Source organism: Muscardinus avellanarius (genome assembly GCF_963383645.1).
Source record: "Muscardinus avellanarius genome assembly, chromosome: 10".
NCBI classification, from domain to species: domain Eukaryota; kingdom Metazoa; phylum Chordata; class Mammalia; order Rodentia; family Gliridae; genus Muscardinus; species Muscardinus avellanarius.
In genome coordinates this window covers 100,185,479-100,211,204 of record NC_137796.1, presented here as the reverse complement: position 1 = coordinate 100,211,204, position 25,726 = coordinate 100,185,479, and the positions used below count along the sequence as shown (strand labels likewise).

At 52.3% G+C, this 25,726-nt stretch overlaps 1 protein-coding gene across 3 annotated transcripts in view; it reads left to right on the top strand.

Annotated features, from left to right (window-relative positions):
* The window catches only part of ABCC1 (ATP binding cassette subfamily C member 1 (ABCC1 blood group)), a gene marked incomplete at both ends in the record, with an annotated part of 144,467 nt that overhangs the window by 82,413 nt on the left and 36,328 nt on the right, over nt 1-25,726 (top strand). For all 3 annotated transcript variants that reach the window (XM_080703020.1, XM_080703019.1, XM_080703018.1), the window contains 6 exons: nt 3,357-3,449; nt 5,808-6,011; nt 16,716-16,862; nt 17,857-17,944; nt 19,963-20,038; nt 23,170-23,296. In XM_080703020.1, coding sequence (XP_080559146.1) covers nt 3,357-3,449; nt 5,808-6,011; nt 16,716-16,862; nt 17,857-17,944; nt 19,963-20,038; nt 23,170-23,296 — 735 coding nt within the window. The remainder of the gene's footprint in view (nt 1-3,356; nt 3,450-5,807; nt 6,012-16,715; nt 16,863-17,856; nt 17,945-19,962; nt 20,039-23,169; nt 23,297-25,726) is intronic.

Here is a 25,726-nt window from a genome sequence, read left to right as displayed (position 1 = left end):
CAACTCTGATTGGCCTACCACAGCTCTGGTCCCATCCCTGAACCAATCACTGTGGCCCAGGAGGGAAAGGTCTCAGATTGGCCAGATGAGTCACATGTTTGCTCACCAGATGTGATGGACAGTCTTCCCACAAGGGATGGACAGTTCCCATGGTGGAAAGATATTGAGCAAAGAGCCTCATAGCACAGCACAAGCTTTGCTTGTTCCTTCATACCTCCTGGGGCTTTGCAGATGCCTTCCCTGCCACCACCTGAGCTCAGACTCACGCTCGTCCTTCAAGGCTGTGACTGATTTCACTTCCTCTGATTTCCAACCCTCTCCATTAGATAGACTCCTTCCTTTTATGAATCCCAGTAACTTTACTACAGGAACTCATCTGGTTTTACACATGTGCCTAGCGTAGCACTGCCTTCCTCACCAAGCAGCCTGCTGGTGACTTTGGCCATTCAGCCTCTGCTTTGTGTCTCCTGTGGGTGTCCCCTCAGCCCGGCTGGGCACAGCAGGAACCCAACAAGTCATCTGTTGATTTGACTGTAGTTAAAAATATTTTTCTTCTTGTTCTTAGATATAGAGAGCAGAAGTGAGTAAAGTGTTTCTAATAGTGAAACTATTATTATTATTTTAAATTTTAGTGCCAGGGATTGAAGCCAGGGCTTTGCACATGCTAGATGAAGTGTTCTACCACTGAGCTACCTCCTCAGCCCTAAACACCAGGATTAATTATTTTGAATAAACACCTTTTCTGGCATCTAGTTTCCTAGGAAGTGCTTCCCATAGGTAAAGGTATTTGTGGATTCTTTCTTTGAGAATTTCCTGCGAGATTAGTATATGAACCATTAAGAAAATTGCTCACCGTAACATCTCGTGGTAGATGAGGGTTGCCCAGCCTCAGCCCTACTGATGTTTGGGGCTGGATGACTCTGTATGGTGGGACGTCCCAGGCACCGTTAGATGTCTAGTAGTGTTCCTGACCTCCCCTCGCTAATGCCATTTGACCCCTACAACATTTGTGACAACCAAAAATGCTTCTAGACGTGGTCAGATGTTTCTTGGGAGCAAGTTGTCCCTGGCTGGCCACCCATAGGGTTTCTCTATTCCATCGTCAAAAACACAGGGCAGGATAGCAATGGCAAGGCAGGCCGCCTGTGCTCATTTCTAGCTCTGTGACCTCGGGCGTGATTCTCAGCATCCTCGTTTTCCTCTGTGAATGGATGGTGATGGTGGCGCCTCTCATCCCAGGGCGATTGAGACAATAGATTATCAGCGCAGCCACCCTTCCTTGAACCGTACCTGGTATGTAGACGTGTACAGGAGAGTCCAGGTACTGTTATTTGCTATCAGAGTGTATTCTTAGCGCTTTGGTTGGAAGAAATCGCCTTCATCTTCCAAGGCAGAGTGGTTTTTCACTGGCCCAGATGTGCCATGAAGCTAGGAAGACCAACCCCGGCATACTGGCTGGACGTGGAGGTGTTTACCTGCAATTCTAGTACCTCAGAGACTGAGACTGGAGGATCACAGACTGAAGGCCATCCTTAGCAAGGTTAGCGAGGCCCTCAGCAGTGTAACAAGATCCTGTCTCAAAATAAAAATAAAATCGGGCTGGGGTGTAGCTCAGAGGTAGAAGGCCCTTGGGTTCACTTCCCAGTACCAAACAAATCAACCAACCAACCAACACCCACACTGTCCTACAGTCCCAGGTGTGCATTTCTACAATAGAAATGCACGCTGGGCTGACTTCTCAAGCTGTCTCTTTATTTGCATAACTTAGAAGGCAAGTCAAAAGATGTAGACCAGCCGGGCGTGGTGGCGCACGCTTGTAATCCCCGTGCTTGGAAGGCGGAGACAGGAGGATTGATTGCGCAGGTTCGAAGCCAGCCGCGTGTGCTGGCTTAGGAGACCCTGTTTCCAAATGTAAAAGTAGGTCTGGGAGTATATAGCCCAGAGGTAGAAGGGCTTCCAGGAACCCCAGTACCACCAAAAAAAAAAAAAAAAAAAAAGATGTAGACCCATATTTGTTATTAGCTGTTGACCATTTAACTTTTCGGAGACAGTTTCTTTATCTGCAAATGGGATAAGAGAACCCATCTAAGCCGCTCACCTACACAACCCCAGATCAAAAGGCAGTGGACCCTGAACATGTTCTTAACCCATCTAGTAGTGGCAAAACCTAACCTGAATGGATGAAATGTTTGTAATCTTGGTTATCCCACTCAGTGCAAATATTCTTGTTTTGCTCCTGAAAAATTCATGCATTTGATTTGGGGCTCTCTGTCAGGCTGTTTGGGGGGGGGTCACAACATATATGATATATGTACCTGTGTTAGGGTCCCCAGAGTCACACTGGGTCCCACGGTTCAGCATATTCAGACCCATGACAGTACTTTATGACAGCTCAGTCAGCACAGGGTAAAGGTGCAAAGTCCAGGAGCCCTCTCCCAAAGGAGTCACACAGGCAGTACTTCATTCCCTGGCCACAAGCTAGTGTTGTTCATCCCAGGAGACAGGTGTGAGGTGTCTCCTCCCCTCCCCAGGGAAGCACAATAGTGACTCAGCACCCAGGGTTTGATTGGGAACCGGTCACCTTGTACCTCTGTCTGGTACCTACCGAGATTCCACCCTCCCAGAAGGAGAGTTCAGCTAAGCTGTGTTGTAGGTGCAGTGAGCCCTTCTTACCAGCGGTGGAGTGGTGGGAACCTCCTGACATCCAAGCTCCCCACCAGCCGCCAGCCAATCACCTGCAGCCCTCCATGAGACGCACTCCAGGCCAGCTGCGTTTACTGCCCAATACTGTACCGCCCTTTTACAGTTCTGCTGTGCTGGTTAGCTGACCTCACCTGGCCCCAAGGGCCTTGGGTGAGGGATTGTGGACCTGCCTAATGTTCATTCCCTCTCCTCTCCTCTCCTCTCCTCTCCTCTTCTCTCTCCCTCCCTCTCTCCCCCCTCCCTCTTTCTCTCTCTCTCTCTTCCCCTCCTCTTTCTTTCTTCTACTGAAGATTGAACCCAGAGGGATTCTACCTTTCAGTTACATCCCCAGCCCTTTTGAAACAGGTCTTGCTAAGTTGCCGAGCTTCTCTTAGTTGCCGAGGCAGGTGATAAACTGCCCTCCTCCTGTCTCAGCCTCCTAAGTACTGGGATTACAGTCACGGCCACCGTGTCTGGCTGGACCTGAATACTCTTTAAGGGGTCAGGAGGAACCCAGGGCTGCAAACTCAGAACACCCCATCACGGGGAGAAAGAATACAGTGGCCCCAAATTCGCTCGGCAGAGTCTCCCTGGGATGGGCAGCCATGTGGGGTGTTAAGGGCCTGGTTCTCTCCAGAGTGTAGAATGACTGGATGTCTCCTCTTGCTCCTTAGAACCTGGGCCCTTCTGTCCTGGCCGGAGTGGCGGTGATGGTCTTTATGGTGCCCTTCAATGCTGTGATGGCCATGAAGACCAAGACCTACCAGGTAGGGCTTCTGTCTCCGCGGACTGGCAAGACCTTGGGCGTTAGCCATGTTCCCCCTGCCCCTGTTCCCCCTTCGGAGCCTTCTCGGCCTGTTGGAACCACCCGGGGATTCTTAACCAAGGCTGGTGTCCAGGCCCACCCTGCAGTCCCGCATCACCGCGGCCTGGGCGCCAGGATTCCTTAAAGCTTCATGCATGGCACCGTGGACAGCTCGGGAGAAATCGCAAGATGGCCAAGAAGGCCGGCGAAGCCACAGGCTGCAGCCTCCAGGAGAGGCCTGCTCCTACGGGCTTGTGCATTTTTTTATATTTGTGTGTTTTAAAGAGTTGCGTAGAAATTACCCTCTACTTTTGTTCCCCCTACTGAGTTCTTACCTATACCATGCAGTGTTAAGTTTTATTTTTAGAGATACTTTGTATTTTCTAAGCTTTAAAATAAGTGATAATAGAATGAATTCTTTCTCATTATAAAAACAGAAGTTCAAATAATACAGATCTGTACAGATTGTAAAGGGCTGGTTTCCCTCTTCCTAACCCTCTCAGCCGCTGTGAGCACATTGGTGGCAGACCTTCTGGCACTTTCTGTGTATTTATACAAAGGCCTGAGTAATTCTATGGTGAGGGCTGGTGGGGAACTATTTACCTTTGTCATGTTATTTTTACCCAAATGGACCTCATGGCAGGAGGATTTTTTCTTTCTTTCTTTCTTTTTTTTTTATGGCGGTACTTGGGGTTGAATTTCAGAGGTATTCTACCTCCAAGCTCCACTCCTAGCCCTATTTTATTTTTTATTTGGAAACAGGGTCTCGCTAGGTTACTGAGAGCCTCTCTAAGTTGCTGAGGCTGGCTTCAAACCTTCGATCCGCCTGTCTCAGCCTCCCAAATACGGGGATTACAGGCATGTGCCTGTAGTCATAGAGCCAGGACTTTTCTGTGTCTTGCTGAACGATCTGGGCTTGCTTTCTTGAACTGGTGACGCATGTCCGCATAGAGTAGGGGTGTATGTCTCTGCTCCCTGTTAGTGGCTGTGCAGGAGGTGCTTGTGGGATTTCAGACCAGAGCACTTGGCCACTCTGATCGGCCACCGAGCTGACTTCCAGGACGTGGCCTGGTGGGGTGAGAGCACGCTGAGGGTGCAGAGACAGGTGCGGTGGGCGAGGCAGCAGATTCACAGCCCCGGCCCTATCGTTCTCTTGATGTGTAGACTTCCCCGAGCAGCTCACCCCAGAAATAGCTGCCCTCACTGCCATCCAGGTCACGTTGCTTAAGGTCCTCCAGCTGTGACGTGGGGGTGACCGTAGCCCCGACTACTACTGTCCTTGTGAGCATGGGATTTCTGAGTGCTGTGATATGCTTAGGAAAACGCCTGGCCAGGGTGAGGATGTTCCTCCAGGGCAGAGTGCTTGCCTATCATGCACAGGTCCCTGGTTCCATCCCCAGCACAAGAAAAAGAAAAGAAAACAGCCTGGAAGGTAGGAAATGCCAGATAGTGCTTCACAACTGTATGGCCTGGGCGCCCGCTGGGCAGAACCAGCGGCAGCTGGCACAGAGACATTTCAGTAATTTTTATTTTGTATTTTTTTATTTTTTGCAGTACTGGGGATGGGACCCAGGGGCATTCTACCTCTGAGCTACACCCCCAGCCCTATTTTTTATTTATTGGTATTAATTTATTTATATATTTTTTGGTGGTTCTGGGGTTCCTGGAAGTCCTTCTACCTCCGGGCTACACTCCCAGACCTATTTTTATACATTTTTTAAATTTGGAAACATGGTCTCTTAAGCCAGCGAGGCTGGCTTTGAACCTGCTCGATCCGATCCTCCTGTCTCCACCTCCCAAGCGCAGGGATTACAAGCGTTCGCCACCACCCCCGGCTTATTTTTTATTTGAAACTGGGTCTCACTAAGTAGCTGAAGCTGGCCGTGAACCGTGTTCCTCCTGTCTCAGCCTCCCAAATGCTGGGATTACAAGCGTGCACCACCACGCCTGGCCTCGATGTTTCAGTATTTTACCAGCCATGTATTGGCGGAAAATAAGAGAATGGAGAAGAGAGTAACTCTGCGTCTGTGCTGGGCTCAGCAGAGATGTAGGCCCCGGGTCCCTTCTCTGGGCGCCTGAGGATTTCGATGCCTCTATTTCTCGGGTCTTCACTGAATGGGTTGCCCTGGTGTCTGAGCTCACATGGGTGGAAGGAGCGTCTTCTTCCTGGATGGAGGGGTATCCCAACGCCGGCTCAGGGCCAGGGGCAGGGTGCGCAGGGATTCAGGTCCAGTCCTCCCACACAGAGTGGCCCCCGGTCAGGAGACTGTGGCGCCGAGCGGTGATGTCGCCAGGGGCTCTGAGCGCCTTCTCTGTGCAGGTGGCTCACATGAAGAGCAAGGACAATCGGATTAAGCTGATGAATGAAATTCTCAACGGGATCAAAGTGCTGAAGCTCTACGCCTGGGAGCCCGCGTTCAAGGACAAGGTGACGGCCATCCGGCAGGAGGAGCTGAAGGTGCTCAAGAAATCCGCCTATCTGGCCGCCGTGGGCACCTTCACCTGGGTCTGCACACCCTTCCTGGTGAGTGGGGCCGGGTTCTCCCTGCGTCGCCTTGTCTTGCGTTTCCTTTGGTCTTCATGCCCCCGAATCTTTGAAGGTTGCCAGTTTCCCCAGGGTCTTCTCTTGATCACGCCTTTTAAAAGTTGCCACACCCCAGCCCCTTCTGTTTTATGATCGGTCCATCTCGGCTTCCAGCCAGCTCGCTCTGGAACCGGCGACGGTCACTATGACACCAGGAGTTTGCACCGGAGCATAAACCAGTGCTCTCCGCCTCCTTTGCGGTTCTCCTACAAGGAGACAGCTAAGCGCATGCTCAGCGCCACAGTTAATCCACGTTACGGGTCAGCTCCGTGTGTTACCACCTGGTCGCGAACTGGACTGCCGGTGACCGATGGGCCGCGCACGGCGAGAGCACGGCCAAACACACTCTGGAAGTTACTTTATTGTCTGTCTCTCTCCACTGGAACATCAGCCCCAGGAGAGCAGGCTTTTTCCTTTTATGGTGATTGCTGTGTCTTCATTGCCTCTGATAGCTTAACATGTGACTGGCGTTTAGTATAAAGAAATTCAGCCAGGCGTGGTGGCACGTGCTTGTAATCCCCTTGCTTGGGAGGCGGAGACAGGAGGATTGTGCAGGTTTGGAGCCAGCCTCACTGGCTTAAGAGACTCTGTTTTCAAATAAAAAAGTATAAAAGTAGATCTGGGAGCATAGCCCGGAGGTAGAAGGGCTTCCAGGAACCCCAGTATCACAAAGAAAGAAAAAAGAAAGAAAGAAAGAGAGAAAGAAAGAGAGAAAGAAAGAGAGAAAGAAAGAGGGAGGGAGGGAGGGATTCAGATGACAGAGAAAGATATAAAATAGAAAAGTGGATTGTTCTCCCCTCTGTCTTTTCCTCTCTTCCAGTGGGCAATTCTGTGTATTTTTCTGAAAACCATATTTAAGCCTATAAGTATTTTAAAAGGTATTTTAATACATTTGAATGGAGCCGTCTTTTACGTGGCATCCTGTGTCAGCTTCGTATTGAATGCACCCCCTGGGTTCATGCGCTGAGATCGGTTTTGTTTTAGCGACGCGAGTTTGTCCAATACATGGACGTGCTCGGGTTCACTTATCTCCCATTGCTGACCACTGGTTGGTCCTGGTCTCCGTTCTTTATCTTTATAACCCATGTTTTAGTGAATGTGCTGATATATTTATGTTTTGCGGATGCTTCTGTGTGTCTGTCCCTGCCTGGTCAGCTTTGAAAAGCTTAAAGACAAGGTGCAAGTTACTGTTTTCCAGTGCTGGCCCCAAGCCAGGAGACCACATGGGTACACTGTAGAAATTCCCTTTTAATCACAATTGATCCTAGTTAGACTAGCTAAGGATGACTTAGTTCATGGCCCTCCACACTCCCCCTTTTTAAAAAAAATTATATTATTACTGCTTTTATATTATTCACTACTGTCATTTTATTTTGGTGCCAAGGATTGAACCTAGGGCCTGGTGCAGGCTAAGCACGCTCTCTACCACTGAGCTACACCCCCATCCCAGACATACTCCTTCCTTCCTTCCCTTTTTTTCTTTCTTCCTTTCTTTCTTTACTTCTTTCTTTCTTTCTCTTCTTGGTTTCTCTCTCTCTCTCTCTCTCTCTCTCTCTCTATATATATATATATATATATACATATATATATATATACACATATATATACATATATATATATATATGTATGTTTGTTTATTTATTTATTTATTTGGTGGTACTGGGGTTCCTGGAAACCCTTCTACCTCCAGGCTACACTCCTAGACCTATTTTTTATACTTTTTTATTTGGAAACAGGGTCTCTTAAGCCAGTGTGATCCTCCTTTCTCCGCCTCCCAAGTGCGGGGATTACAAGCGTGCGCCACCACGCCCAGCTGGTTTTTCTATATTGTCCAGGTCAGACTTTCTGGGCTCAAGCCGTCCTCCTGCCTAAGCCTCCCAAGTGGATCAAGGGTACACATCACCATGCCCAGCTACGTACTCTTTTTGAGATGTTATTTTAAGACGATTGCTTTTTGGCTGTGTTGGCAAGTTGCCCCTGTGGTCACGGTTTAGCATCCATAGAGTCAACCAATTGCAGATCAAAAATGTCTGCGCTGTACTGAACGCGCCCAAACGTCTCCTCTGTCATCCTTCCCTAAACAGCACAGTGGAACACTTCTGCACAGCGCTCACGTTGCCATCTCGTGATGATTTGAAGCACGTGGCAGGTGTGTGTAGGTTCTGTCCAAATACTGTGTCGTTCCTTTTATTTTTTTTCTTTTTGGCACTGGGGATTGAACCCAGGTCCTTCTACTCCTGAGCAACACCCCCACCCCCAGCCTTTTTCATGGCCTTGCTAAGTTGTTGAGGCTGTCCTTGAACCTGCAGTCCTCTTGCCCAAGCCTCCCCAGTACTAGGATTACAGGTGTGTGCCACTGTACCTGCCTGTGTCTTTTTTATATAAAGGACTTGAGCATCCTTGGATTTGGGCATCCATGGGGGATCCTGGAAACAGGATCCAGTATCCTCAGGGGACAAGGGTATGTTTTTCTGGAAGTTTCTGTGAACTGAAATCACACGGTTTCATAAGGAGGAGACTCTTCTCGCATACCATCTCAGCCGAGGCGTGGGCAGAATGGTTAAGGAAACCCCTGCTCTTTGGTCTTGGAGAAAGTGCGTTGACTCTGCCACTGGCTCCCGTAGGCTCGCCTCTCCTCCCCGAGTCAGGGCCCGTGGTAGTGAGCTTGTACTTGGGTATGTTTTGCCGACCCCAGCAGCGAGCTTCCCATTGAGTAGGTCAGGGTGCCCAGCCTTTCCAGGGCTCCCAGGCTGCTGCCGCCCTTGGTCTGGCCCACGTTGAGCCCTCTGGCCTCTCCTCACTGCTCAGAGGGGTCCATGGACCTGCGGCTCCAGTGTCTTCTGGGTGTTGGAGGTGCAGACCCTCAGGCCTTGCCCCAGACCAGCTGGAACAGAATCCACCCTTGGGAAGCTCTGGAGGTGGCTTACACGCACGGGACGTTTGAGAGACACTGGCAAAAAGTAGCCGTGGGCAAGCGTTTTCCATCAAGGGCAGCTGCTAAATATTCCAAGCATTTTGGGCCACACGGTCTCTGTCAGTTAGAGTCACCCCTGCTCAGGAGTGCAAAGTGTCCATCATCTCAGTCAGTGAGTGTGGCCATGTTCCCATAATATGTACTTACAGACATTTATATCCTATGCATGTATCATGAGATATTCTTTTAATTTTTCCCCTCCTAACTACTTAAAAATGTCAGATCCACCAGGTACATTGGCACCTGCCTGTAATCTCAGTACTTGGGAGGCTGAGACTAGAGGATCACAGATCTGAGGACAGCCTCAGCAACTTAGTGAAATCCTGTTTCAAAATAAAAAATAAAAAGCCGGGCGTGGTGGCACACGCTTGTAATCCCAGCATTCGGGAGGCTGAGACTAGAGAATTGTGGTTCGCAGATAGCCTCAGTGAGGCCCTTTGCAACTCAGTGAGACCCAGTTTCAAAATAAAGAATAAAAAATAAATAAAAATAAAGCCGGGCGTGGTGGCGCACAGTTGTAATCCCAGCATTTGGGAGGCTGAGACAGGAGGATCACTATTCGGAGACAGCCGCAGCTACTTAGTGAGGCCTTTGCAACTCAGTGAGACCCTGTTTCAAAATAAAGAATAAAAAAAACAAGACCGAGGGTGTAGCTTGGAGGTAGAATGCCCCTGTGTTCTATCCCTAGTACCACAAAAATAAAGAAAAAAGAAAATGTCTGGGGGTATAGCTCAGAGGTAGAATGTCCCTAGATTCAATCACAGTTACCAAAATCATCATCATCATCATCATTATAATCATAAAATAAAAATGCAAATCCATCCTGAGTAAACAGGCAGGGACCCAGGGCCATCACTGGCACGCCCCTGGCACCGGGGACTGAAAGTTAGGGTAGTCCTGAATTCTGGCTCCAGCTCCCAGTGGGCCGAAAGCCAGTCATGTTGCCTCCCGGGCTCTGGCTTTTCTTCTATGAGCACAGGGTGGTTAAATGCACGGATGTAGCCTCCCGCAGTGGCCAGCACAGTCGGCCATCGTGTTCTTTCTCGCATGTTGGGCTTAGTGGCCCGCCAGGTGACCGCGGTCAGTGGCCTGGAGTTGGCATGGGCCACGATATCTCTGCTGTCCCAGAACTCCGTGTTCCCCGAGGTCCCCTCCGGCATTTGGGCTGGGAGTGCACACTGATGCCTGGTTTTTTTTTTTTTTTTTTACATTTCACCGCCCCTGACTTTCCCCGGAGTGTAGACATAATCGCTTTGTAATTTCACAGTGACATCAGACTAGATGGTAGCTACATGGTATTTTTTTTAAATTTTCCTTTAAATCGTTGAATAATCTCCATGCATTATATCTTACTGAAATGATTGCTCTTGTATGTGTGATACATTTTACTTTATTTATTATTGTTATTTTTGTGTATGTGTGTGGTATTGAAGATTGAACCCAGGAGCGTTCTTACCTCTGAGCGATAGCCCCAGCTCTTTTTATTTTTTTGTTTTGTTTTGAAACGGGGTCTTTCTGTTCCAAAAGCTACATTGCTGAGGCCTTGAACCTTCAACCCTCCTGTCTCAGCCTTTCAAGTTCTGGGATTATAGGTGTGTTCCACCATGCCTGGCTTTACATTATTATTATTATTATTATTATTATTATTATTATTATTATCTCATCATCGTATTGTTATTATTGGCAATGGTGGGGATGGAAGCCGGGCCTCATTCTTGCTAGGCCAGCACTCTACCACTGAGCTACACTTTAGCCTGACATGGTATTTCAGAAAAGTAAAGTAACGCGCTGTCCTGGTAGGCATCACTGCAGCGGTACCAGGTTGTCTGTACACAGCAGCGTCACCGTTGGCTCTGACGTAGAGGACTGATCACTGGTTACTTCTGTGCCGCAGACCATCCCGTGCATTGTAGGACACGTAGCAGCCTCCCTGGCCTCCACCCCTTGAGCCCCAGTTGCCCCTTTCTCTGCTCTTTGCAGTCGTGACAGCAGTGTCTCCCGAGAGACTTTGGCAGATGTCGCCTTGGGGCTGAATCCCCCCAGTTGGGACCCCGAGGTCCCTGGCACAACCCTGGCCTCCCCCCACCCACCGCCCCGGCTCCCTCCCATTTCTCGGTGTATTTCTGGAGTCCGCCTCAGTGGATGCACGCATACAGGTGCTTGCGCTCAGTTTCTCTTGCGCTTGCCTGACTTTCCTGTGAGCGGTTGCCCCGTCACACAGAAGCCCGAGGCGTTTGGAATGGCCTTCTCCTACAGACCCCGGTGCAGCCGGGGTGGGAGGTGACGGTGCTGGCCCGCGAGCTGTGCTCCCTGCAGGACGAGGCAGAGGTGGGGATTTTCTTGTAGCCCCTTGCGCTGCACTTGGACAGAACCTCGGGTTTCCAGGGTGTCCCCGAGCACGCTGGTCCTTCCCTTACCATCCCCTGGCCTGGTTTTCCTAAGGAATCCACAGCAAATGATGCCAGAGAATCGCGTTGGCTTTTCCTGACCTCTGAACTTGCCAGTCCATTTCTAGGTGGGTGAGGAAGGGCAGGAGCGCCAGGCTGCCAGGACAGCGCTCACTGGGCTGGTGGGCGAGCCGCACATGGGCCCAGATGTCACCCAGAGACCTCGGCCCTGCGGGACACTGGGAGCCTCTGACTACATTAGGATAAAGTATGTGGCCGCGGCTCCCTGCACGGCGCTGGCTGGCATGATCTTTCAACTGGTGAATTCCTGGGCGTGGAGAATGGTACACTGTTTACCCCTCGGAGGGGATGATGGAAGACAGAGGCCTGGCGAGGCTGGACCAGAGCGGGGGTACCGCTCAGCGGGCGAACTGGAGCACAGAACTGGCCTTCATCACATCCGCCCAACGCGCTTTCCCAGAATAGCACCCCAGGCCGCTTGTCAGGAGCTGGCATTTTCTGTCGTAGCTGTTCCACAAGCCTCTCGCCCTCTGCTTCCCTTTGATAGGCTAGTTATTGTCGGCCTGGTAACTAGCCATCTTCTGGTTCTCTGCTGACCAGATGACAAAGTCCATGGACCTGTGGCTCTGGTCATCCCACGCTCGTGTCCTGGGGCAGGGGGACTTGGCAAAGGGAGACAGTAAAGGAGGAACGAGTGATTGAAAAACAGTGTTAGTCAGGAATTGTCTTGCACAGGACAGAAACCGAACTCAAATCAGCTAGACTGAAAAAAAGGGGGGGCGGGGGCGGGTTCCAAGCTGTAAAACTGGAAAGTCTAGGAAACACTTCCAAACATGGCCGGGGCTTCGGGAATGGCCGGGTGCAGGCGCTGTCGAGGTGGCGTGGGGAACGGCTCCCTCGGCCTCTCAGTGCGGCTTCCTAACCTCGGCGCTTTCTTTGTTAGCCTGCAGCTCTGGATCGCCCCGTCACCGGAGCAGCCCCTAAGAATGGAGCCCTTCCCCCCCCCACACACACACACAGTTTTGTGATGGGGTCTTGCTGTGTTGCCTGGGCTGGCTGTGGACTCCGGGCTCGAGCGTTTCTCCTGCCCCAGCCTCCTGATGACGTGGGACTCTAGGCGCACACCGTGGCGCCGAGCTAGGGCCCCACTTGCCCCAGTCACTTCTGCCCAGCTGCAGGGTGAGTGTCATCGGTGTCACTGGTCACGTGTTAATGCTGAGGCCCTGGGCTGGGGAGCTAGAACGTTCGGGTCACTGGGCCTGGCGTGTGCGGCTTCCGTCTGAGCTTGGGGCGGGAGGTTTGTGTGTGGTCGGAGCTCGCAGGTTGAGGTGGGGAGAAGTTGAGTTCCTCCAAGGAAACTGGGGGTGGTCCCAGAAACAGAGGTACAGCGGGGGCCCTGGGCACCTGTCTATGGGGAGGCGTTGGGGTTTCAGGATTAGGCACATGGGGTTGCCATGTTTCTAAGTAGAGCTCCTTAGCGTGGGACATTTGTCCTATTTTATCACAGGCCAGGGAAGCCCAGCCCTCCACCCCCTGTAGCCCCAGTCCTAGAATCGATCCCACATGCTTCTGTTCAGTCCCACACCCCACTGGTGGCAAACCTGGTGGTGCTCATGTCTCCAGCAGACCAGGCCACTCAGGACCCCCCATGCCGCCTCAGTCCCCCAGCACAGTGCCCAGCACACATGGGTGTCAGCCAGTAAGTGGTGGATGGGTGGATGGACGGCGGCCCTCTACTTCCTGGAGAGGCCAGGGCCATGGTCCTAACAGGCGCTGTGTGATGGTCCCCCTTCCTCCGTGGGTGCCGCATTGCTGGCCCTCTGGTCACCAGGGGGTGGATGTGTTTTAGTGGTGAGATGCCTGAGGCCTTGTTTCTTCACTACTGAAGAGACATCTTTGAGTGATGCTGAACTGCCCTCAGGCAAATCCACCATCCATCCATCCATTCATCCTTTACCCCAACAGTCTGCCCATCCATCCATCCTCCATCCATCCATTACCCCAACAGCCCATCCATCCATCACCCCAATAGTCTGCCCATCCATCCATCCATACCCCATCCATTACCCATCCACATGTCTACCCATTCACTCATCCACCCACCCCTTCACACATCCATCCATCACCCCAACAGTTCACCCATCTTCTGATCCTTCTGTCTGTCCATCTACCCACCAGTCCACAAATCTATTTATTCATTTGTTCATCTCTCCCTCCTTTCTGACAGTTCATTCACCCATCACCCCAATGCATCTACCCATCATCCATCCATCTATCCATTTATCAACCCCAATAATTTATCCACCTACTCACCCATCCATGCATCCACCCATCTACTCCAACAATTCACCTATCCATCCACCTATCCTCTCATCCTCTCCAATAAATTACCCACCAGTTATCTACCTACTCACCCACCCACTCATTCACCTACCTATTCCCAGCAATTCACCCACCTATCCATCCATCCATCCATCCATCTGTTCATCCATCATCCCCAATAGTTTACTCCCCCACCCACCCACCCACTAGGGCAGCAAGAACTGTGCATACAGGTCCCTGTTCTCTGGAATAGTCTAAGTGGGAGAGACAGTGGTTCTGGGTGACAGGTAGCAACAATGTACTATATATTTCAAAAACCGTAAGAAGGGATTTTGAGTTTTTACCATAAGAAGTGATAACTGATTGAAGAGATAGATAATGTTTAAATCTAATCTGCTTTAAACATTAAACAAGGTATGCACATATCACAGCATCACACGGTACTCCATATACAGCTTTAATAATTTTACATCTCAGTTAAAAATAAATTTTAGCTGGGCGTGGTAGCACACACCAGTACCTGGGAGGCCGAGGCAGAAGGGTCACAGGTTCGAGGCTGGCCTTAGCAACTTAGCAAGACCCTTAGCAATTTAGACCCTGTCTCAAAATAAAAACTAAAAAGAGATGGGCACAGAGGGAGAATGCCCTTGGGTTCAAAATAAACGAATGCCCCAGTACCAAAATAAATGAATAAAATAATTATTTTAAATGTTTGAAATTAAAAAAAAAAAGGACTGTCTCTGGTCAGAGGCGGTCGTGTCCTGCTGCTCAGGGAGGGAGCCTGTCCTGAGGTGGCGCGGGATCAGGTGTCAGCCTGCTGAGGCCGGCCCCGCCCTTGGCCACGGAGCCTGGGAACTTTCCACGCCTCACTCCCGGCTCAGAGGTGAAACAGAAGCCAGCTGCTTGCTGGTGGCGCCAGGCTCGTGCTCACGGGCTCAGGTTACTAAGTGCTTTGGAAGAGTGGTCCAAGGTGTTTGGACTGAGTAAGATATAAATGCACTGAAGTGGGCCACCTGCCTGCCCAGGCCCTGTGCTGGGCACTCTGCTTAGATGCCTTGTTCTTTATACTTTTAAAAATATTTTGGTACTTGGGATTGAACTCAGAGACATTCTTTGAGCCATACCTCTAGTTCTTTTAATTAATTAATTTAATTTCTTTATTTTTGCAGTACTGGGGATGGAACCCAAGGGTCTTATACCTCTGAGCTACACCCCCAGCCCTATTTTTTAATCTTTTTATTTTTGAAACAGGATCGCACTCCGTTGTGAAGGGCCTCGCTAAGTAGCCGAGGCTGTCTGCAAACTGCGATCCTCCGGTCTCAGCCTCCCGAATGCTGGGATTACAAGCGTGCGCCACCACGCCCAGCTTTACTTTTTTATTTCGAAGCAGAGCCTCACTAAGTTGCTAAGGGTCTAAGTTGCTGAGGTTGGCTCCAAGTCAGCTCATCCATAGAATCCTCCTGTCTCAGCCTCCCAGGTATTGGGATTACAGGTTGGCGCCTCCATGCCTGGCTCAGGTGCCTTGTTCTTGGTGACAGCTGTCCCTGAAGGTATCCCAAGCCCCATGTCATAGATGGAAAAACAGGCTTGCCTAGAAGTGAATGGAAACTCTCAGGGCAACACCACTGAGGCCTGGCAAGGCGGAAACTTTCATCTTTAAACTCTAGGACCCTCCAGTAGGTGATGGTGTGCCTGATATGGAAGTGCACGAGGCCCGGGGGCCGGGCTGGGGTGCGCACCACTGACCTGGCAGCCTGCCCGGGCTCCTAGCTCGTGTCTCTGGGGAAAGCCCTTATTGGCTGGAGAATCACGGGCGGAAACAGGGCCTGGGGTTTTTGTCCATCTCTCTGGGCTCATCCAGTAGTGTTTTCCAAATTGCCTGTGATATGGTGACCTGGGTGATCCCTCGAGATCCCGCTCTCTGCCTCACCTGGTGGGTGACACCAGGTGCTGCTCGTGCCCCAGCTGTGAGAGAGGGACGTGTCCACTTTTCTCCCCCCACCAAGCTGAGCCTGGGCTTGTTCGGCCATTTCTTTCTCCGGGCAGAGAAAAACCTTAACTGTGCTGAGCTGCTGCCGTCTCAGGAGACCAGACCAAGTTAGGTGGTCTCTGAGCCCTGGTATGAAGCTCTGGGCACCACCAGGGATTAGGATGAATCCAGCTGTGTTTGTGGGGATGGCAGATACTTCCCAGAACCCTACCTGGCTGGCTTTCCTGGTTTTGTTTTATTGATTTTGAAACAGAGTCTGCTAAGTTGCTGAGGGCCTAAGTTGCTGAGGCTGGCCTGGAACCTGCAATCCTCCTGTCTTAGCCTCCCAAACACTGGGATTATAGGTGTGTGCCACCACACCTGGCTAACGGAAGGAACTTTAAACAGTACCCTTTATCTTCCCTCTGCGTCTCTCAGAGGAGAGAGCTGAAGCCTGGCAGAGGACATGAGCTTGCTCTGGGTCCTCATCACTGTCGCTAAGCCTCAGGGACTGTTGTAGGCACTGCGGACGTAGCCGGGTAAGAGACGGAGTCCCTTGGAGGAGCTGGTGTTGGGTGTAGGACGCAGACTGTAAAGCCACCTGACGCTATGACGTGAGGTGGCAGGTGCTGTGAAGGAAAGGGCCTGGGCCGGTGACGGACAGCACAGAGCTGCCTTGGCTCGGGTGCAGGGAGGCAAGAGGGTTTCAAGCAGCAAGCTGCAGGGTCAAGGTGGGGCGGTGGGATCGTCCTGTGTTGTTGAAGAGAAGTGAGACTCTCCCTGCCTCGTCGCTGAGGAGCTGGCGGGAGAGGCCAGGACTTGTGGTGCCGTCATTCCTTTATCCAGCCTGTCCTCTCAGGGTTTCTGAGCACCTGTGTCATCTTGGCACGCCCTGCCATGGGGAGGGCTGGGGGCTGTGGCTGTGATCCGTCCACAAGCACATCCTTCAGCCCCGGGCGTCCTGCTTACAGGTGGCCCTGTCCACGTTCGCTGTGTTTGTGACCGTCAAGAAGACCAACGTCCTGGATGCCGAGAGAGCCTTCGTCTCCTTGGCCCTGTTCAACATCCTCCGCTTCCCCCTGAACATCCTGCCCATGGTCATCAGCAGCATCGTGCAGGTATGGGGCCTTGGGGTCAGGGACACCAAGCCAAAGGGCCCTCTTGGTCATCCCCAAAGAAAGAAGGGCACACTACTTCTTTTTTGTTTTTTGGTACTGGGGATTAAACCCAGGAGCCTTCTACCTCCAAGGTACACCCCCAGCCTTATATCTTTGAAATAGGATATCACTAAATTGCAGAGGGCCTCCCTAAATTGCTGAGACTGGCTGCAAACTCATGATCCTCCTCTTTCAGCCTCCCAAGTATGGGGATTACAAGCATAAGCCACCATGCCTGGCTTTCTTTTTTTTTTCTTTTTTTGCAGGTCTGGGAATGGAACCCAGGGGCATTCGACCTCCGAGCTATACCCCCCCTGCCCTATTATTTATTCTTTATTTAGAGACAGGGTCTCACTGAGTTGCAGAGGGCCTCACTAAGTAGCTGAGGCCGACCGTGAACCATGATCCTCTGGTCTCAGCCTCCCAAATGCTGGGATCACAAGCATGCGCCACCACGCCCGGCTCCGGCTTGCTTTCTCTACTGAAGAATTTTAAAGCAAGTTCTAGACCTGTTGACACTAAACCTATAAATACCTCAGCTCCCATTTCTTCTTACATAATTATAGCACCATTATCATACCAAACCCAATTACTAATCACTTCTTAAAATAAAGCTCAGTCCTTGTTCAGGTTCTTCGGGGTGCCTGAACCTCGCCTGTTTGGATGGGGGCCTCTGCCTTGGCTGGTTTGTTTTCTGAAGTCCCTTGTCACGGAGGGCCACCCCTTGTCCTTCCCCCCCCCCCCCTAACTGTCTTTTGTCGGCTTTTGAAGAAAGATAAGAACCCAAACCTGTTTAACTTTATATTCTAAAGTGAGGGAGGCTTGGTGCAGAGCTCCCAGAAGCAGGAGAGGATGTGGTCTCTCCACACCCAGGGAAACCGCTGAAAGTTCCCCTGGGCAGGTCTTGCAAGAGTGCTTATTAACAGTAACCTGGCCCTCCCTGCTCTCCCTGCAGGCCAGCGTCTCCCTCAAACGCTTGCGGATCTTTCTCTCCCACGAGGAGCTGGAGCCCGACAGCATCGAGCGAAGGCCTGCCAAAGACGGTGCGTGCGGCCAGCCGGCCCCACGCTCACCATGCCCGGCTCGCCTGTGCTTGGCAGACCCCGCTGTGGCTCTGCTCAGCAATGCCTGCCAGCCAGGGAGCCAGGCCTCTGCAGAACCTGGCCTCCCGAATTCCCGGGGAGGTTCCCCATGTCTTGCACGTCCCCCAGGGTGAATTGGCGCTTTTGCCTTCTTGCTGGGAGACAGCCCCTGGCCACACCCCACTGCCTCCCAGCCAGGCTCCTGGCCCAGAAGCCTCCACCCTCCTCTGCCCTCGAACCTGTGATCCTCCCGTCACAGCTTCCCGAGTACTGGGATTACAGGCGTGTGCCACCATGCCCAGCCCCACCCCAGTTTTGACAACTGAAAGTGTCTTGTGACTTTGCCAGATACACGTTATGGGGGCACAGTCACCCTGTTTTAGAACCGCTGCCCAGATGGGTGCTGGAATCTCCCGCCCTGGATTTCCACTGTCCTGAGGACCAGGTAGCCTCACGGGACATGGGACCGGTGCCACCTACCCTAGGACCAGTGTCTCAGCAAAACATGGCCGCAGTGGGGACGGACCAGAGGAGGTTTCCTGCCCAGCCCGACGGCTCCCTGAGCCTCTGGTCCACCAGCACAGCCCTCCTCCTGAGCCCCGCACCCTCGGACGGCAGGGCCTTCCAAGGCCCCCACAGTAGCTCCTTCCAATTCGGAAGAGCCCTTTCCTGGCATTCTACAGGCCCTGGGTCCAGCAGTTTCTTCTTTTATAGATGCTAAAAGAGAAAGTTAATTTAGATTAACTAGTTACTTCCTCTTGCCACACATACTGGCTTCTTGGGGGAAGTTACTGCTTCATTTGGCCACGTGCATGCCCCTGGAGTATCTCTAGATGGTTGGAAGGTGGCTCCTTTTTGGTTGGTTGATTGGTTTAGTGCTGAAGGTTGGATGCAGGAGCAATCTGTTTTCAAGCTACACCCTTACCCCTACTTTACTTATTATTTTGAAATACAGTCTCCCTAAGTTGCTGAGGCGATCCTTGAACTGGCAACCCTCCTGTCTAAGTGTGCCAAGTACTGAGATTACAAGCTTGTACCACCAAGCCTGGCCAAGTGGCTCCTAACTTAGAGAATTGGTGGTTTTTTCATGGAGGGACCAGTAATTAAAAGGAAAACAAAGGAGCAAAAATTGGTGCCGAGGAGCCTGATACTTGAGCATGGACCAGAAGCTTCCTCCTGCTCGAGGCCCGCCCCCAACTGTGGGGGTGGCACTTCTTGTCCCATAGCCCACTGGTTTTCAGTTCACTGGTGATTCAGAAAGATGGACTTGCCTGTCGGGCCTGGATCCTGTGCGCATGCCTGTAATCCCAGTAATTGGGAGGCCAAGACAGGAGGGCCGTGGGTTGGAGGCCAGCTTTAGCAATTTAGTGAGACCCTGTTTCAAAACAAAAAATAAAAAGGGCTGGGGGTATACCACCGAGGCAGACAAATGCTCTTGGTTTCAATCCCCAGTACCCCCCTCCAAAAAAACAAAAGGAAGAGAGGTTGACTTGTTGGGAGGTGTGCAGAGAGGGGATGCACAAAGGCACTGGGAGGCCACCCCAAGACACAGCAGTCGAGGGGCAGAGGGCCCCGTCTAGCAGAGGAAGGTCCCTGAGGGTGCAGTGTGGCCTAACCTGGAGGGAGGTTCACCTGAGGACCCCTTGTTCTCCCCTAGACTGCCCTAAACCTGCCTGCAATGTGGGGAAGGAGCCCCGTGGGTCCCGCACCCCAGCCAGCATCTTCAGAGCCGAGGTCTGTGTGGCATGGCCTCTTGCCCTACAGGGCCAAACCCTCCGGGAGTTTCCTTCTGAATATTGGGTGTTTTCTTCTGCTCTTTGGGTGTGAAGCCGCCTCCAGAGCTGCGGGTCTCATTTAGAAACTGGTGGACGGTGCCAGGCGAAGCCTAGTGCCATTAACAGCATCTGAGGTCACCCCATGAGGGGAGGCGGGTCCTGCTCCCACAGCCACGCCTGACGGGCCATCTCTGGTGCTTTTAGGCGGGAACATGAGCAGCATCACTGTGAAGAACGCCACGTTCACCTGGGCCAAAGGGGAGCCGCCCACGCTGCACGGGTAAGCCAGGGTGCAGGCTTGGGCGCACGCTGCCGGCCGGCAGAGGGTCGCATCACCTGCCATTCATCATCCCTGTGGCCTTGAACGGCTCACTGCTTTTCTGAGCCTCAGTTTACCCATCTGGGAAATGAGTCCAGTTACACCTGCTCAGGCTGTAAGGAGTAGATAAGAAGGCGCTTAGCACAGAGGGGCTTCCGACTGTCAGTGACAGGAACCTCGCCCAGATAGGCATCAAAGTGAGGATTTGGGGTTCCCAGAACTGAGACGCTTCACCTTCAGGTATGGTATGGCATGGCCCAGGGCCCCGGCCAGGGCCACAGGACTTCTTCATATCCCTCTGTTTCACTTCTCTCTGTGCTGTTTTACTCTGACCTTCTCTCCCTGTGTGGTGCCCCCACAGTTCCGGGCCACACTCATCCGCAGCAGGACAGACCTGCCTGCCTCTTATTGGCCCAGATGGGGGTCACGTGCTCCTGCCTGAACCAGTCACTGCCCAGAGAGCCTGGACATGCTGGCTCTGGGCTGGTGCAAGGTGCCCTCTGTCCCTCATGTCAGCACCGTTGTGCCCACCTCTGCGAGCCCCTCTGCCTGGCACCCTCCTCACTGCTCTCCCCGGGCACTGCCCATGGCGGCCTTATCTCCAGCACACTGTCTAGGAATGACCTCGCGCCCGGGCAGCGCGTTAGTTGCTCCTCTTCCTGTCTGGAGGCCTTGATTAATAGCTTTGTTAGGTCTCCTCAAGGAATCCTCAAAATACAGAGCCAAAGGAACCTCTCAGAGGTGACATTTAATGAATGAAAGCACGGTTCCAGAGCAAGGCCCCCAGGCGGGACTGAAACGTGGCACACCAACAGGGTCGCCAGGTCTTTGGTCTGTCTTGAGCCGACTTGTGCAGGGTGAGAAGGTGTGAAGTGGAGAGAATGGAAGAGCAGATGTGTGCGAACGCCTGGAAAGAGGAAGACCATGCTTTGTCCCAAGAACGCAGCAAGTCCAGAGTGACCAGAGCACGGACCAAGGCGAAGAGGAGAGAGGCCGGCGGATTGCAGATGAGATGTCAGAACGGCCCGAGGAGCCCAGCCTGACCGCTTCATCTGCCTAAACGAGTCCAGCGTTAACCTGATCCCCAGCTGGTTTCCATACACCAACACGGCCCTGCACGTCGTCCTGTGATACAGCGCCCGCGAGGACTTTTCTGCCATACGGTTTTATCGTGAAGGATCCAGCTGTTGATGATCCTAGCATGCACTTGGCGGCGCAGGACCGAGCCCATTCCAGACTATGGACGCAGCCTCCAAAACGCACCTCTTCCACCCACAAACAGCAGGAAGAGCTGGAGGCTGCGTTTAGACTGTCCGTGGTCCCAGATAAACATATCCAGGAGAATCTAGCCCAACAACCCGCCCCACAGGAGAGCCCGGTGAAGGTTAGGTTTAGGAGCGGGCAGTTCAGCTTGAAGAAGCACAACCAGCAATAGGAGCAGCCATGACAGCCCCAAAGCAGCCCCTCAGCTTAGGATAGGCCCACCTCGCTCGTAACGCTAGCCCCCCGAGGCTTCAAGATCCTGTAGCCTCCTACCTCAGCCTGCGGGTCCTTTGGAGTGGTCGGGGACCCCAGCCTCACAGAAGCCCCGCAGGTGGTTCTTCAATGCAAGACCCTGAGTTGGGCAGCGGGAGCCCTCGGTGCCTGCTTCGTTCCCGGATACCTATGACATAAACCAGATCGTGGAGCCGTACAGTGTTCCTGATGACGCAGCTGTTCCTTCGAATGTCTGTGTCGGTCTCTTTCACCCACCAGCTGCCGGCCGGAAGCACAGAGTTCCTCTCTCAGCGCCCCCATGGCCCGGCTGTTGGAGTGTCGCCTGGGGAAAGCTGGTCCAGTGGGACCCACCGAGGCTGTGCAGCCGGCAGTCCAAGAGATGGCCGAGATAGCCGGGGATGCCAGGACGGCTCCAGTAGGGCAGGCTTTGCATTTTTGGACCACAGTACTAGTAAATAGTTGGCCATTTAGGGAAAAAAAAAAGAGGTGACATTTATCCCCCATAGCTATAAAATTGCTGCTGTATTTTATTAAGCAGGTGACAGATTCTTCTGAGCGAACCATCTATCCCCTTATACCCTCTTTGAAAATTCCTGGTAGGATTGCATGTGTAAGGAATTCCTTCTTATGTCTAACTTGAGGCCTGCCTGCTTCATCTGCACCTGTCCCTCTTCTCCTGCTCACAGCTGAGCTGCATCTGGCCGGCCTCAGGGGTCTTCCTCCTCCAGTCGAGCTCCTCAACATTGCTCTGCTCGACCCTTCCTGCATTCGGCCCAGAGGAGTGTTCCTGTCTCACCTGGGCATTGGCGGGAGCTGCCTCTCTGGGCTTCCAGTCCTAAGGCCCCAGACCCCTTTTCCCTGAGAGCCCAGGAGACAGAGGAGCCCGCAGCACCAGGCAGCTGTTCCCTAAGACGTGAGCAGGGGGTGAATGCAAAGTCTACGTGGACATTAGGATGACAGTGGAGGGGGCCCACAGCCCTGCATGCGCTCCCTTCCCGGGGTGCAGGCACAATCTGGGTTGACCCACGTTCACATAATGGCCCCGGTCTTGTTGGTAGAGCCTTGCACTTATTGTAGCTTTATTTGTAGCTATTATTTGTCAAAGAACCATGCCAGTAGAGACGGTCTCTGAGACTGAGATTTATTCCCGTCAGTCTCTCCTCCTGCCCTCCAGTGGCTCCAAGCTGCCACAGTGCTGCGTCTTAGTGCCACGCCCCTCAAGGTCCCCTGGGCCTGGCCGCCACCTGCTCAGCACCATCCCCACCCCAGCCCTCGCCCGGTGTCCTCGCGCGGGGCCTGCTCTCCCCCAGCCCGGTGGAGGAGACCTGTCTGCGGGGTCTGTGCTTCAGGACAGTGTTCAGCTGTCGCAGTTCAAGGTGACTCCCTCAGGTCCCTGCCCCCCGCCGCCCACACCACAACTTACACCTGGAACCCCGGGGGGCGACGCACTGGACGGAGCTCAGCTGCAGACATGGCAGGACCAGATTGCAGACCCTGAGAGTGCGCGGCGGCCCCGCCTCTGTGGGCTGGGGGCCGTGGCCGTCACCAGCCCAACTCCCCAGCGAGGCTGAGGCAGGCCTGTGCTGTCGTTTCAGCATCTCCTTCACCGTCCCGGAAGGCGCCTTGGTGGCCGTGGTGGGCCAGGTGGGCTGCGGGAAGTCGTCTCTGCTCTCAGCCCTCCTGGCCGAGATGGACAAGTTGGAGGGGCACGTGGCCCTCAAGGTAGGATGCGGACTCGGGGAGGCGCGGATGGAGGGCACTCGAGGCCCTGCTGGGTTCTCATGACTTTCCCAGGCGCCAGGCCTGGGGTAGCAGGGTCTCCCTCTGTCTTTCCCATTCTGTTCTTCGTGCCATCCCCAAAGGCAGGGTTTTGGTATCAGTTATTCCCTGCTGTATCCCAGCTCTTAGAATAGCGCCTGATAATGGAGTGGGTGCTCATTAAACGCACAGCAAACGCACAAAGACCCCGCTGCGTCTTTTGTCCTTCTTCCCTCCCTCTCAGGCCCACGTGCATGAAGCCCGTCGGTCTCTGGTGCATGAATCTTTGTACCTTGCACTTCCTCTGTTTTGCTGCTTATAAACACAACAGGCTGATACACGTTGACGCATGTGGTTTACGTCTTCCCTTAGAGCATTGTTTAGGAAGCGCCATTTAAATTCCCAGGGTCGCCGGGCATGCCACCTGCGCACGCTTGTAATCCCCGGGCTTGGGAGGTGGAGACAGGATCGCGCAGGTTCGAAACCAGCCACGCTGGCTTAAGAGACCCTGTTTCCAAATTAAAATATTAAAAATAGGTCTAGGAGTGTAGCCCAGAGGTAGAAGGGCTTCCAGGAACCCCAGTACCACCAAATAAAATAAAATAAATTCCAAGTCTTTGTTGAATTCCTAACACAGAGCCAAAAAAGACTGCAGTTCTATGGCTTTAAATACAGAGTACTGGATAATTCTGAAATTCCCCAAGGAGGAGCGTAGCAGGTTGCTGTATAAATCGGTCCCATTGGAAACCAGGAGCTGTGGTTTGCATGCGGCTCATTCCCCAGAATGCTTTTTCCTGGTGTAGAAATAAGTACCTTAAAGTTTGAAACCCCTCTTTCCTGGAGTGCGGTGTGCAGTGAACACATCTTGCAGGAAGTTGGGGGACAAAGAGCCCCAGGCTGCAGCAAGCTTGGGAAATACTATATATTCTTGGCTCCCCTCCCTCTTGGAGACTTGCAACAAATGTTTAAATAATAATAATTATTATTATAAAGGCCCTGAGAAATACTGCATGGAGAAAAATAAAAGACCTGTTAAACTTTGTTTAACCCCTAGCATGTCCCAGATACACTTGCCTGCATCTGTGCATTGTCTGAACACCAGCTGCTTACATCCCCAGAGCTGCTCTCTTGTGGAATCCACATTCGAGGACGCTAGATTATGCCACTGTTTTTATTTCAGTCCAAATCCTTTTGTTGATTATATAACATCTCTTCAAAATCAAACATCATAGTAGTTAGGTCCATATGAATGACCCTTATCTGCTATTTTAAGACATACTCCATCATTTCCTTCTTTCCTTTCTCCTCTTTCTTTCCTTCGTTGGTGATCTGACACAGGAGCATTTTACTTCCAAGCTACAATACCCCTAGCCCTTTATTGTTTGTTTATGTCTACTTATGTTTTTGAAATGCCCTAGCTAAGTTGCTGAGGCTGGTCTTGAACCTCGATCCTCCCGTCCCCGCGTCCCAAGTACTGGGATTACAGGTGTGGGCCACCGCACCTGCGTCTCTCATCACTTTCAAGTGCAAGTTGAAAGTTCCAGGAAGGTTGGCGGGAGTGCTGAAGGAAACCCCGCGTCCTGGGCCCCGCGTGGCGCTCTCAGTTTCCAGTTCAAGCACCACTGATGATCTGGGTCATGAAATGATCTGTGACTGACTCTTTTGCCTTGGTGTGGGTGGTGCTGAAAATGGGCTTCAAATATTAACTCTTCCCAAGTATTTTTGTTGGCATGGCTTGTGCGTGCCAGGGCAAGAATTATCTGTGGGTTTTCTGGTAGAGGCTCTCTGACACTCTGGCCTTGCACAAGTCAGGCTATTAGAACCAGTGCTAAAAGCCGTTTATTTGAAGATTTAGATCAAGAGTCAGGGTACTTGGTTTTGACTCCCAGCCTTGTCTCCCAAGAACTCCCAGACTCAGGAATCTTCGATGGCTCCCTGTTGCCCTTCTTGTAAGGACCCGAGTGACCTCTGGCGTGGCGTGAGTGGCCCGTGCTGCCCTTGGCTCAGCCCCTGGCTGTCTCCCCTCCCTGCCCGACCCACGCCTTCCAGTCACACTGACCTTCCTGCTCCTTGAACGTGCCAAGTCCCCTTGACCTCGTCTGTCCTTCCCACATGCTGTGCTCCGACTCCCCCGCGCCTCCCCATCTCTTCGTGAGACTAACTTACTCTCCACCTTTCTTTTTTTGTGTGTGGTACTAGAGGTGGAACCTAGAGGCTTTTTACCTCCAGGCTATACTCCCAGACCCATTTTATATTTTATTTGGAAACAGGGTCTCACTAAGTTGCTGAGAGCCTCACTAAGTAGCTGAGACTGGCTTCGAACCTGTGCGATCCTCCTGTCTCAGCCTCCCAAGTGCTGGGATTACAAGTGTGTGCCACCACGCCCGGCGGGCT